At 39.1% G+C, this 14,497-nt stretch overlaps 1 protein-coding gene across 1 annotated transcript in view; it reads left to right on the forward strand.

Annotated features, from left to right (window-relative positions):
- RAB3GAP2 (RAB3 GTPase activating non-catalytic protein subunit 2) overlaps nt 1–14,497 on the forward strand; it is a 59,715-nt gene that overhangs the window by 41,534 nt on the left and 3,684 nt on the right. Inside the window, exons 27-34 of the mRNA XM_088146481.1 lie at nt 761–827; nt 1,737–1,807; nt 8,282–8,317; nt 9,849–9,923; nt 10,317–10,535; nt 11,610–11,699; nt 11,785–12,000; nt 13,609–13,767. Of these exons, the coding sequence (XP_088002607.1) occupies nt 761–827; nt 1,737–1,807; nt 8,282–8,317; nt 9,849–9,923; nt 10,317–10,535; nt 11,610–11,699; nt 11,785–12,000; nt 13,609–13,767 (933 nt within the window). The remainder of the gene's footprint in view (nt 1–760; nt 828–1,736; nt 1,808–8,281; nt 8,318–9,848; nt 9,924–10,316; nt 10,536–11,609; nt 11,700–11,784; nt 12,001–13,608; nt 13,768–14,497) is intronic.

Raw genomic sequence — 14,497 nt, forward strand, 5'->3', positions numbered from 1 at the left:
TGAAAGTAATTCAAACTGATTTTTCATTCAGGCTTTGTAGATAGAAAAGGGCTGCTTTGACTAATTTTATTTTAGGAAGTGAGTATGGTATCCTCTTCGTTTCATAGATAGGGCACATTTTGCACATTGACATTATCATAATTTATTAGAGGTGACAGCATATAAATACCTGTCACAAGTTGAAACTACTATATTGAACTGTTGTTTTGAAGATTGAAACGAAAGAGGCTTTCTGTTAATACAGAAACTGTTTCAGTGGAACACAAGGTTATATGTCACTATACAAACTGGATTTTATCACTATTACATATCGCTGCAATTTTCCAGTGTATGGTAATTAAAATAGATGCAGAAATATATCAAATAACCTTAAGTAATACATCATAATATTTAGAAATTATTTACATGATATGTCCCTTTATCTGCTGCTTCATTGATATTATAATTCTTCCTTCAAACTTTGAGAAGAGTCAGCTCAGCAACTGTTGTTGTTTCTGCCTGAATAACCTTTGAACAAAGCTTATGAAAAAATCACGGCAGAGATTTAGTTTTTTTCATTTGCTTCTGTGAATAGATCCTATTTGTGCGTGTTATGGCCCACGCTGTTTAGTCATAAGGGTCTGTATACAGAAAATAAGTCAGATTAAAAAGCCTGAAATAATAAATCAAAATATTTAACAAGTAGTTGGGAGGACTGTTATTTATGTGCTTCATTGCGTTAACTGAGTAATATTGGTTATTTCTGTCTTTCTAATCCAAGGAAGCACGTTTTCTCATCCGGTCCATAGAACATCTCAGATCCATTGATAATGCTCATATTCAACATGGTAAGAATAAAGGAAGTATTCTGGATCTCTCCATGTGAAGTAGAGAATTTGATTCCGAGTTATCCCTGTGTGGTGAGGGATCCACAGCTATCATTTTATCTGTAAATGAAAACCACATGGAAGTATCAGAATATTCCCCTGTCAGTGCCAAAGCTGGTCTTGGTGCTTGATATGCATTGTATGTGATGTTTGGCAGTACCCCATTACCATAGTGGATGCAAGTATTAATATCAAATCTGACTGAACTATGGGGGCTTCTACTTGCAAACTTTGACTGTTCCTATAGTGGTTTCTGGTGAAATACATCCCTAATAAGTCTGAATTTCAGAGGGAAAAACCAAATGGGGTTTCTGATTGTGTTAGATTCACAGTGTTCCAGATTCTTACGTAAAAGGATTGTTTGTTAATGAGCCTGTGCTTAATAATTTATAAATAATTTGTAGACCTCTCAAAGCAACATAACACTACTTGCAAATACAGGAAATATGAGAAGGGCTGTGCCTCCTTCAAATCAAACTGCCCTTCTCATTTAATGGGAGTATTGATACTCAGCACCTCCATCAGGGATCTTCAGCCATGGTTTTCAGGTTACTGCTTAGTGACAACTTGGAGGCAGACCTCTGTGGTCTGCTGGTCCTGTGGAAGGGCATATTCTCAGCTGTACATCAGGTCCGGACACTTTAAGGTTTTCAGTGTTCTCTAAAAGTGCATACTGCCTTTCCTAACCTGCAGTTGTTAGCATCAGTCTTAATAGATTACTGTTATACTGTTAATGTAAACTGCTAGTGATTTACGTAAATGGGGTGTATAAATATTTATTATTAATATTTTTTTTAAAAAAAACTTGCTGTCCTAACAAAAATGTTGACATTGCTCTCAGCTGGCCCTAAATTTGTGTAACTATTCCAGGAATTGCTCTAATGATGTGGAACACATTCATAGTGAAAAGGCTTTCTGCTGCTACCTACTTAATGGACAAGGTAAATACTGCATTACATAAAAAAAATCCCAAATTAAATAGAATATCTAATATTACTTTCATACAAGGGTTCTCTCTCAGTAAATGAAACTTGGTTAGCTGCATGGATTTAGAATCTTAGACTTTTAGGTCACTAAGTTCAAACCCTTGTCCATGACAGAATCTAAGTTAAAACATTCTGGTAGATAGCTGTTAGGCTTCCACTTCGGCCTACTCAGGGCAACTGGTTCCACTGTCAAACTATCCTTACTATTAGGTTTTTTTTCAGACATTCAATTGGCATCTGACTTACAGTGAGGCAAAAAAGTATTTAGTCAGCCACCAATTGTGCAAGTTCTCCCACTTAAAAAGATGAGAGAGGCCTGTAATTTTCATCATAGGTATACCTCAACTATGAGAGACAAAATGAGAAAAAAAATCCAGAAAATCACATTGTCTGATTTTTAAAGAATTTATTTGCAAATCATGGTGGAAAATAAGTATTTGGTCACCTACAAACAAGCAAGATGTCTGGCTCTCACAGACCCGTAACTACTTCTTTAAGAGGCTCCTCTGTCCTCCACTCGTTACCTGTAGTAATGGCACCTGTTTGACCTTGTTATCAGTATAAAAGACACCTGTCCACAACCTCAAACAGTCACACTCCAAACTCCACTATGGCCAAGACCAAAGAGCTGTCGAAGGACACCGGAAACAAAATTGTAGACCTGCACCAGGCTGGGAAGACTGAATCTGCAATAGGCAAGCAGCTTGGTGTGAAGAAATCAACTGTGGGAGCAATAATTAGAAAATGGAAGACATACAAGACCACTGATAATCTCCCTTGATCTGGGGCTCCATGCAAGATCTCACCCCATGGGGTCAAAATGATCACAAGAATGGTGAGCAAAAATCCCAGAACCACACGGGGGGACCTAGTGAATGACCTGCAGAGAGCTGGGACCAAAGTAACAAAGGCTACCATCAGTAACACACTACACCGCCAGGGACTCAAATCCTGCAGTGCCAGACGTGTCCCCCTGCTTAAGCCAGTACATGTCCGGGCCCGTCTGAAGTTTGCTAGAGAGCATTTGGATGATCCAGAAGAGGATTGGGAGAATGTCATATGGTCAGATGAAACCAAAGTAGAACGTTTTGGTCTAAACTCAACTCGTTGTGTTTGGAGGAGAGAGAATGCTGAGTTGCATCCAAAGAACACCATACCTACTGTGAAGCATGGGGGTGGAAACATCATGCTTTGGGGCTGTTTTTCTGCAAAGGGACCAGGATGACTGATCCGTGTAAAGGAAAGAATGAATGGGGCCATGTATCGTGAGATTTTGAGTGAACACCTCCTTCCATCAGCAAGGGCATTGAAGATGAAACGTGGCTGGGTCTTTCAGCATGACAATGATTCCAAACACACTGCCCGGGCAACAAAGGAGTGGCTTCGTAAGAAGCATTTCAAGGTCTGGAGTGGCCTAGCCAGTCTCCAGGTCTCAACCCCATGGAAAACCTTTGGAGGGAGTTGAAAGTCCGTGTTGCCCAGCGACAGCCCCAAAATATCACTGCTCTAGAGGAGATCTGCATGGAGGAATGGGCCAAAATACCAGCAGCAGTGTGTGAAAACCTTGTGAAGACTTACAGAAAACGTTTGACCTCTGTCATTGCCAACAAAGGATATATAACAAAGTATTGAGATGAACTTTTGATATTGACCAAATACTTATTTTCCACCATGATTTGCAAATAAATTCTTTAAAAATCAGACAAGGTGATTTTCTGGATTTTTTCCCCCATTTTGTCTCTCATAGTTGAGGTATACCTATGATGAAAATTACGGGCCTCTCATCTTTTTAAGTGGGAGAACTTGCACAATTGGTGGCTGACTAAATACTTTTTTGCCCCACTGTAAATCCATTATTCTGCATTCTGGAGAAAAGATCTTCACTTTCTTTGTGAATTCCTTTCAGATACTTCAATATTATTATCAAATGTGGTATGCAAAACTGGACACAGCATAGAAGATGGTGTCTGACCAAAGCCATATAAAGTAGTTCTTCTGATTTGAAAACTATTAGCAAAACTGTTATGTACTTCAGAAGAGATGTGAGCATGCTTGCTACATCTGTCAACACCTGCTTCAAGATTCAGAATCTTTTTCTGGATTCACATGGTAGTCATGCAGTCCCCCAAAATTATACCTTTGAATTAAGGAGGCATTAAGGAAGCAGCAGGAGGGTATGATAACCTTGCTGTGTTTTTGTCTCTAACCCCTACAGGACTTAGTTTAAAGCATGACTAATCAAATTTACCATGCTTTGGCCATGCACATTTTTAGTAGTCTTTGTGGAATGAAACTGATGTCATGCCAGCAGTCTACCATTTAGAAAACTTAGACCACAGCACCTGGACCTCCACTTTTTTTCCCCCTTCTCCTATCAGTTCCATTTACATAAATAGCCCTTTACTAGCAATATTCTTATTTCTCTTTCCAGTCCTAGCTGCTGATTCAGTATTAAGGGCCTAACAGGACCAAACTGAAATTTCCAAAGATGGGAAATTCAGGGAATAGGAGATGAGAAACACACAGCCATTCAGTCTTGTTAGGGTTAAACTTGAGCCTATTCCTCCCCATCCCCTCTTGACTTGGACAAAAGCATGACATCATTTGGATGGCCTAAGACTGAGATGTGTAACTGGATATCATCAGCATATTGATGTTACTTAAACCTGTATTGATGGATGACCTCATGCTTGGCTTTATTTGTTTGTTTTGTTTGTTTGTCACATTCATATAGCTACCAATCTCACACAAAGCTTTATGTGGATGTTTAACAGAAGAGATGAGAGTGCGGAGCCCTGCGATGGCTACAAATGAATAGCTCTTGACTTGACCTCTTCCCCATTAGCATTGATTGGAACCAGCCACAGAGCCACTACTGCAGTGCTGGGCCTCCCACTCTCAATTCTTGCAGGCATTCCAGAAGGATACCATGTGCAATGGTATTGAAAGCTGCTGATAGTTCAGAGAGAACCATCACTATCCTGGTTCCACCATAGTTCACCAAAAGTGTGATCAATGCCATTTCTATACTATGTTCTGGCCTGTAACTTGACCAATAAGGGTTCAGATAACCTGCTTCCTCCAGGGCCCTCTGAAACTGCAACCTGACCATCTTCTTAATGACTTTCCCTAAAAAGGGAAGATTAAAACAGGACAAAATTGTCCAGCACTGTTGGGTCCAGCAATGTTTTTTAGATGTGGGGGCACAGCAGATGGGCAGAACCACCCCTTCACTCAAGGATGTATTCACCACCGCATGGACCCAGCCACAAGTCACCTCCTGGATAGTCTTAACCACCAGAAGGGAAATGGTTCTAAAGGACAAATGATTGAGTTTACAGTACCAAGGATCATGTTCACTTTCTCTGAAGTTACAAGGTCAAACATCTTCTGGGTGACAGACAAGATAGTGTCCCAGTCAACTCACACAGACTTTCCCAGTCAAAGTCTTACTCTGAGCAGATCCAAGCAACTTTATCTGAGACATATCTAGAACATTAATCATAGTAACTTTGAAGATATTCCTGGGATGACTCCCTCCACACATAATAAGAGGAGAAAAATCACTATGTTTTGTAGGTCTTATCACCAAGATGTAATCCCTAATGTGGGATCTTACATGTATTTGATTGTATTTACTTTTGGCTGTCCTCCAGTGGTATTCTACCTTTTCATTTCCCAGAGCTCCTCAGGAAACCAGGGAGCCCACTGGAATAGATGAAAAGGGCGAGGCCGCATAGAACCAATCTGATCCAAGGCCCCTGCCACCCACCTATTCCAAGTGATAACTAGGGCCTTGGTTGAACTGCCCATCAAATCCCAGGAAGAACCTCAAGCTTCCTCGAGAATCCATCCAGCTCCATTAATTGTCTGGGGCAGACAAACTGAATAGCAATCAGATTTGAACTTGGTAATGCTGGTAATGTCCTTCAGTGTCAGATCATGTCCCCAAGACAAAAAACAGATTCAATCTATGACTCCCAGTGTGTGTTAGCTAGCTCTGTGGAGCTATGAACTCCTGAGCCACTCCAGAATCAAGGCCCCATGAGGCCAAGTAAAAGTCTAGAAGAACTAAAAGCCTTGGAGACTCCACTGTCTACCCAGTGATAGAATTGAGCAGTTCAGGCAGGGATGTCACTGACCTATAGTGAGACTGGTATATCAGCAACAAATCCAGCTAATCCCTAGAGCCCAACCTCAACTACAGGATCTCATATCCAGTTATTTGCAGCTGAAAGCTGTTAAGGCTTCCTGGATGATAGTGGCTACCCCATGCCCCCGTACCAGCTTCACAGCTGGTGCCTCACTCCCCAAGTGGGCACATTTCTGAGAGGGGAACACTCCCTTTGATCCAGTTGCAAATATTGACTCCACCTTCTCTAAGAGCAGCCCCAGATTGCACTAACTAACTAACTAAGACACTGCCTTCTCACCACCATCAGCCCTCCCCTTTCCCCCCATCCACAACTATCTCTATCCTATGAGTCAGGCGCCATCTAATAATCAACTAGACCAACTCCCAGCAACACCAATATTGCTCACCTATTGACAACAGTGCCCCCACTGTTTCTGCCCATAGCACTCAACAGCTGCAAGACACAGTAATCAGTGGATAGTTAAAAACCCCTCCTTAGCCTTCATCTATCAATCTCTCTTTTAGCTTGCTCCCCTCAATCCTGGGGCCAGCAACTACCATCCTAAAACCTACACAATCCGAAACATCCCAACTCAGGTAACAGTCAAAGTCCAGAAGGTCCCCACAGTTTGCAGCCCAGCAAAAAGTCCAGCAAATAGTTCAACAAACCGGCCGGCAAACTGCTTATCCAATAGGGTCCTCTTCCAGCTGACTGAAATTTATCAAAGCTTATTAGAGAAGCCAGGCCCATTGAACCTAAGCTAAATTTTAACCAAAGATTAATTGCCAGCCAAACATGAGACTCCACCTTGGGTAAACTAGCTATGGCCATAAGGTTGTGCTAGCAAAACAGTTGGGAATCTGAAACAGTGTTCTCAAGAATTTGGATTGCATTGATTCTAGAGTGGAATAATTGGGATATAGACCTCACTGAACTCTATATAAGAATTGAACCAATAATGTAACCTCAAGTAGCTTAAGGAAGCAGGTACCAAACTGCCTGTTTTTGAGGAGAAGATCTTTAAGATGTCTGTTCTACTTCTCTATGCTCCCTGCACTGCATTTTTGGGCCACCTTTTTGCCTGAAACATGAATGGTATTTGGATATTTAAAGCATTTAACCTACTTAGCAGTGTTGTTGTGGATGTTCCAATTATTCTTCTTGGGCCTTTGGACAAGTACTGCTAACTTTGCCTTTTGATAATTAATCAAAACATGACTGTCAGTACACTATCCTCAACAATCTCCTGAAGCCAAATTATATATATGATGAAATCACAGCAGCATCTCCACAGAATAGAATTGATAATTTTATCCAGCTATCTTAAGAGGGTGAGAATTTCACTTAAACTTCTGGGTCTTGAGTTCCCTTCTTAGATCTTCAACATCTGTAGTAATAATGTAGTGATATAGCTGTTCTTTACTGTATCATTTAACCTCACATAGATTATCAGGAAGGGATATATTTTCAGGGGACTTATTAAGCTTGGGAGGTGTTCTGTCCCCTCTTGCCAGATAGCACAGATCATGAGCTAGTGAGCCTAGTTAACACACATTTATCTCAATTCTTCATAGCAGTGAATCACCACCTATCATGACTCTTCCCATTATCTTCTTGCAGGGCACAACTATATTCCTTTAGCCTTTCAGGGATCATCTGTTCAGGAATTCAATAGTGTTTTTCATCCTCTGAAGGCTCAGATTTGGTTCTAAGATGGTCTGAAATGTATTGAATTCCAGTGACAGAATAACTCTCATCCCCTGGGCTTGCTGTTTTATATGATTGTCTTCCTTATGGAGAGTTGTTTCTCCTGTCAGTAGCCAATCAACAGCTCTCAGGATACACCCTTTGCACTCAGCAACAATTCAGGAGATTATCTTTTCACCCCTCTCAGCTGAACACACTCTCCCTTCAAACAGTTTCTCAGTCATTCTCACATCTTCCTTGTCTCTTACAGCTGTTGAACTCTGTCTCTGTGTCTCTTGATCACTGAGCTTGCTCTGTTTAGATTGATTTACTAATCAGTTAATTAAAAATTTGAAATAAATAGTTCTGAGGGAAAGTACTCAGACTTAGCTGCTGGCACAACTTAGAAGATATGTTATTTCACACATATGTACATGCACGTATGGAGAGTGGGGAGGGGAGACAGGACAGGAAACAGATGCCTTTTCTCCCTTTATTAGTTTTGTAAGAACTTTATTTGTGATGAAGAGAGATGGCAATTTACCGGTTTGTTGAGTTGGAATATACTCGTGTATTGAATCCTGTACTAAATAAATTTCTGTCATAGGTTGGAAAAGCACCAAAGGACAGGTTATGCAGACGGGCAAGTAATCCTTTTTCTTTATTAAAATGTGTATTATCATAATACAAGATCTGATGACATTTGTGTTAACCAGAAACTGAAGATTCCTGCCAGTTTAAGCTAAGGTCATAGCTATGGCTTCCAACCATTTAGTCATTTTATTTGGCTCTGCCTTTCTCTGAGCTCAGACCAAGAGACACCTACCATTTTAGGCGTTTAATCTAAGCTCATGCTTAAGATTAAGACAAGTGTCCATAAAATGAAAGTGACTTTGAGCAGATTTGCACTTCTCCATTCATTTTTTCCTCTTTTCATCTTAAGCATATTTTTACAAGAATTAGGTAGTTCTGATATTTAGGTTTGAATGAGGAACTTTAATTTGTCTCCCCAGAAAGTTACCAAAAACAAAAACCCCAAAAACCTTTTCATTGAATGTAAGGATTGGAAGGGATCTTGGAGACCATCTAGCTCAATCGCCTGCCCATTTAGGAATTTATCACTACAAACAAGGGCATTTGTTGGGCCAGTTATCTTGTATTTTTCTCAATCAGAAGATTGGTTGGGTGATGCAGAATACAGTCTGACCCTAATTTTTTAAATAGTAAACTAGGATGACTCAAGGCCTGAATTCTAATCTCTGTGCCTCCCAGATTGCTTCTGACAACATAAGATCCATATCCATTATCCATCCCTGTTCTATTATATTTTATATGACTCTGATGCCAGTTGCTCAGATTTCTTTTAAAGCCCTAACTGGAAGAGCAAACTAGGAAAAGGCCTGAGCAGTCCCATGATAAATTGGTTCAACGTCTTTGTCCTAAAGAACTAGCTTTGGAGAACTCAGCTAAAACTTTTCTGGGATTACATTGTATGATTGCCAGTCCTGAAACTATACATTATATGGGATTCTTGGTGGAAAATGTACCAATTTTTGTAAATGTGCTGCCTGTGTCTCTGCATCCCTTCAAATTTTTGAAACTTTAGCAAAGGTGCAGAAACATTCAGGTTAGGGCCTTTTCAGAGAACCCTTACTTTAATCTGGACATTTTGCAATCCTTTTAAAATCCTTCTAGATTAGGATTTGGCCCCAGCTAATGTACCTCCCCCACCCCCATTTAAATCCTAAACAATTTTCCTAAACACATAACCAGCCTTTATATAAGTACATGAGGTTCGTCTTTTATTTATGTTTTCATCTTGCCAGTAACATGCCATTGAAAAATTACTGGAGTCAGATGAATGCATCTAATATTTTTAATTTTCAATTTATTTAATTGCATATTTGACAAAGTATTGATGAAATATGTAGAAATAAATAGGAAAATATATAAAATATTTGAGGACCTTTGTAACTTTAAAAAAAAGTCTTTTATGTATTGAATACTGGGGTTTGCATGGCTCATATTTTTTCACTGTTCAGGTATTTCCTTCTGCATTAAGTGTATAGTTCATTTCTAGGGTTTGCTATGAACTCAGCCTCCTCCATCCACAAATGTTTTAAAACATATTCAAGAAAAAACTTTTCACAAGCTAATTCCTTTTGGTCAAATAGGATGTAGGGATGAGTGACAACACAACATCCTGTTTCCTTGGGTCTTGCTTAGATCTTCTTCAGACTCTCATGGAGGTAACAACTGTTTTCTTATGCACACTTATCATCTCTTATCAATCTGAACACTTTCACAGTAATGTTGTTAATATTTCTGTACATTAAAATTAATGTAAGGATTGTTGCCAAGCATTCCGGTAAATCAGATGTTTGCAACAGAATGCAGAGATGTTTAGCCACATTCAACTTTGAATAAATATATTTCCATTTTTATTTGTTAAAATTTTGTGACTTTGCAGGAAAGACTTCTTGATACCTACTTTCGTGCCTTAACACTACTGTTACTACTAGTACTGCTGATGATCCTCCTACTTCTCCCACTCATCTCTGAGTTTGTTTGAACATGACCAATTCATAATATATTTCAATTATTTTTAAAATGCCAATGCTTTTCTCTACTTACTGCATCAGGCTGATATACGGTGTGACGAAATGCCACTTCCTGTGCTGGACACAGAAGATGCCTGGGTGTCTGTTGAAGGGCACAGCTCGCTAGTGGAGTTAGCACTTGAGCAGAAACACATCCATTATCCTCTAGTCGAGCACCAGTCTGTGCTCTGCATAGTCTTGTATGGAATCATGAAGTTCTCACTGAAGAGTGTGAAGCCCCTCTCTCTCTTCGATAGCAAGGTATGCTGACATGAGGCTTCGTTGAAAGCTGCTGCCCCTGGAATGATGGCTCCAAGTTTATTTAATGTGAAGTGTATCTTTAAAGCCAAAGTTTACACTCAGGCAGAACGTTGCATGAGAAGCTGCAGTTGGAACAGGAAATCCTATAAGCTGGTGGAAGTTCTTTGGGCAGCTCTCCTTCTAGCTTATGTTTTGTGTTTCATCCACCTACATAGGAGTCAAGGTTGATTAGCTTTATAAATTTCTTTTTTTTTATTTTTTTTTTATTAAAAGTTTTACAAAGCACATAAAAACTAACACAAACTAATGAATAGAAAGAGGAAAGAAAAAAGGAAAGAAGAGAGAAAAAAGCAAAAGTGCAGAAAAAAAAGTAAAAAAGAAAAAATAGAAGCATCAGATTTTCTTTGCAGCAAATATAAGTACAATTGCAAAATTACCTTACTCTATGAATACCAAAAAAGCTTACTTTTTTCTATTATTCATTTTTTTCTAATCATCAAAACCACAAATCATAATTGGTTTTTTTTCTGTTTTATGCAAAAAGTCTATACGAGGTTTCTAGTCAAGCATAAATGTAGATATTGTTTTTTCTTTGATCAAAGAGGTTAATTTAGCCATCTCCGCAAGTTCCGTCATCTTGACCGACCAAAGCCTTTCCACTTTTGAGCATATAATAGTCTCACTGCAGTTGTCATATATAAAAACAAGTTCCCATGACTTTTTTCTAATTGCTTGTCCATTAGTCCCAAAAGAAAAGTCTCTGGTTTCAGTTGTACTTTAACCTTTAAAACATTCTGAATTAATGCACGTGTTTGTATCCAAAATGTTTTGGCTTTTTTACATGTCCACCAAACATAATAAAATGTCCATTCATGTTGATCACATTTCCAGCAAAGATTTGAAGTACCTTTATACATTCCAGACAATTTGCTTGATAGATTCCAAGTAGAAATTAATGCTGAGTCTACCTGGGAAGCTGCCCATTTTCCCACATCTTTTGCATATTACATACTTAAGCAAGTATAACTGTTCCCTATCTTGGTTTCAAAATTCCTCTGTGTTCCATTCTTGCAGGGTAAAAATGCTTTTTTCAAAGACTTGACTTCAATTCAGTTGCTGCCTAGTGGGGATGTGGATCCTACTCTGCTTACCTTACGCCATCAAGTAAGTTAAATCCGGGGAAGAAATGGACAAGCATATGTGTGCTTTTACAATGCTGCTGATGTGGAGGTTTTGTTTTGTTTCCAAGTTCTTAACCAAATTAGTGAGTGCGTTGGCCCAGGCCCAAGCTCCATCTAAGACGACAGACCAACCAGAAGAAGTAGTTGCTGTGTCATTGAAGGACAGAGATTGGCCTGCCTTGACTTTGGATTTGGCGCAACATCTTCAAATTGCTGAGGATGTAATCAGACGGCACTATGTGTGCGAGCTCTATAATTATGGCCTGGATCAACTTGGAGAAGAGGTACACATTTTGCACATAGAGAGTGTACAGCAGACCTGAATTTCTGCCTGCTTGAATATACAGGTTGTACAGTTTTGTCATGGTTATTAGTGAAGCTCTTTTACATTGCTCTTGAATCCTGGCTTGATTTTTTTACTTATGTTCTGCAAACGCAAAGATGTATTCTGAATACCTGTAATTAAAAAAAGCTTGCAGATTTCTGCTGTGAAAGTCACATAGTCCTGAGAAAGGGTAATTTGACTCTGTTTCTGTGCATACTGGAAGATTAAAGTTTATTCTAAGTGATTATGGAGAGCATACTAGAAACAGTAGAGGACAACCAACCATACCATGTTCAAATACTATCTCTTATTTAAGGTGGAGGATGAACCTTCCACATATTTGCTGCTACCACCCAATTCCTCCAAATTTAGAAGAAATGCTGGCTAATCAGGATTCACTGCTTTATATTGTTGTTCATGTGTTTTTCCTCCACTGCAGCATCTTTTATATGGGGGAAGGCAGAAGAAACTGTAATGGCTGGTCTGCACCCATTTCCCTATGAAAACCATATGAAACCTATACTACTAGAAACCTATTTGACCATGTGAAAAGCTATCCTACTACAGCAGTACTATCCTGGAAAATGCCCAGACAGCATTGTTATGTACAGTTCTGATTTTTAACACCCCATGATCCAGTGAGTTCAGGTGCAGGAAAGCAGCCAATAGGAGTGAGGAATTTCTCCTGTGACTAAAATAAACTTCTGGCAGTGGCACAGAAGTTTTTGCATCCAGACATCTGGTGTGCCAGCTAGGAAGGATGCCTACTTACACATCTAAACATAGTCAAGAGCAGTACACCTGTGTCCTCAGGATTCTCCCCTTCAATCTTTTTTGCCTTATAGCAGAAAATAGGAAGGAGAGTGGGAATTAAATGATGCCTAAGTTTTTAAGAAGGAAGAAGCTTGTGGAACCTTCTCAGGCACCTGCTCAGAAACTAGTCACACTGAAGCCAAGAGAGCTTACTCATGAGACTGTGTATCTCCAAATGTGGTACTAATTGCACCTTCTCATGCATGTAAATATGTGTGGATCAAGAAAGTTTATTTATGTTTGTGTGGTGGTGCTTCTTTTGAACTGTTCATGTCATATATAAATTGGGATCTTCTAGGGTATGATTATATGTGCATTTGTATACAACTGATCACACATGTACTTCACCATTTTCTTCCTATGTACCCCAGTCCCGATATGCCAATACAGTATTATACAATAGAGTGAAGCCTTGTAATGAATAAGTAGTGCAGGGATGGAAGGAATTAATTTTCATTTTTTTTTTTTTTTTTACATGGCTAACTTTGAATGCTGGCTTTAAGAATTTTACAGTTGGCCATTACAGTATTAATTTTTGGTTAGAACAATCTGATCTATAGTACGTCAGCCAAGATTTTACAGGGTACCTTTTAAAACTAAAAGTAGCTTGAAGGTGAGATGACTTCTTGGACTGACCTGCATGTACATTCATTCATCAATGGCTTTTGAAAAGTTCTGTTTTGAAGACAAATATTTCTTGTTTGTGTTTGTTGCAAGAGGAACAACTGATGGAGTTAATGTCTTGTATATGTAGGCTATTCTTCAGGTACAGGACAAAGAAGTTCTTGCATCACAGTTGCTGGTGCTGACTGGACAGAGGCTGGCGTATGCCTTACTGCACGCTCAGACAAAAGAAGGCATGGAGCTCTTGGCCAGACTACCTCCAACGCTTTGCACTTGGCTTAAAGCTATGGTAAGCTTCACTGCCTCTTAAGCAAATTGCACAATAAGGAACAGTGTTTTCAGAAAACCCTGATCTAATATGCTGATGATAAGTACATTTATTTATTAAATGCAGTACATAAAATGAAATTGATGGGAAAAGATTTATACCTGAAAATGAAGCTAGAGTAATATATATGCTGCTCAGTAGCAGGGAAAGCAGGGTCAGCTCATCTGAGCATGCTAACCTGTATGGGCAATGTACTGTAGGAACCAACATGACTAATACACCAATATTTCTCTAATAGCATGCTCTGCTTAAAGATTAACAGTCTGTGTGGAGTGGAATTTGAACTTTGCTATGAATGCATAAGAATGTGTGTGCGTGCGTGAGTACATATATAATTTATTTCAGATAATTTAATGAGTTATTTATACAGCATAAGAAGTACATTCAACAATTGGCGTATTTTTTCAACATAAACTATAACAAGGATGGTGTAAAGCAGGGATGGGTTACTTCATTTGATGTATTTTATTGTACAAATGTATTGAAACAATACTCCCATCCAGTTCATATTGGTCTAAATGATACCTATAGCATTTGGAAGAGAGACTTTATTGCACTTCAGTGCACTGAACAAAAACATAGGTAAGAACTGATGATATACATAAGGTTAATTTAGGGGTAGGTTAACCTTTTTGAGATGGTTTTTCCATAATCCCAGAAGAAAACTGGTGAGGTTGGCTTCTACAACTGT

The sequence above is a fragment of the Python bivittatus genome, unplaced genomic scaffold (assembly GCF_059951505.1).
Source record: "Python bivittatus isolate LINGU-HERP-01145 unplaced genomic scaffold, Pbiv_v1 ctg000020_np1212, whole genome shotgun sequence".
Classification (NCBI taxonomy): domain Eukaryota; kingdom Metazoa; phylum Chordata; class Lepidosauria; order Squamata; family Pythonidae; genus Python; species Python bivittatus.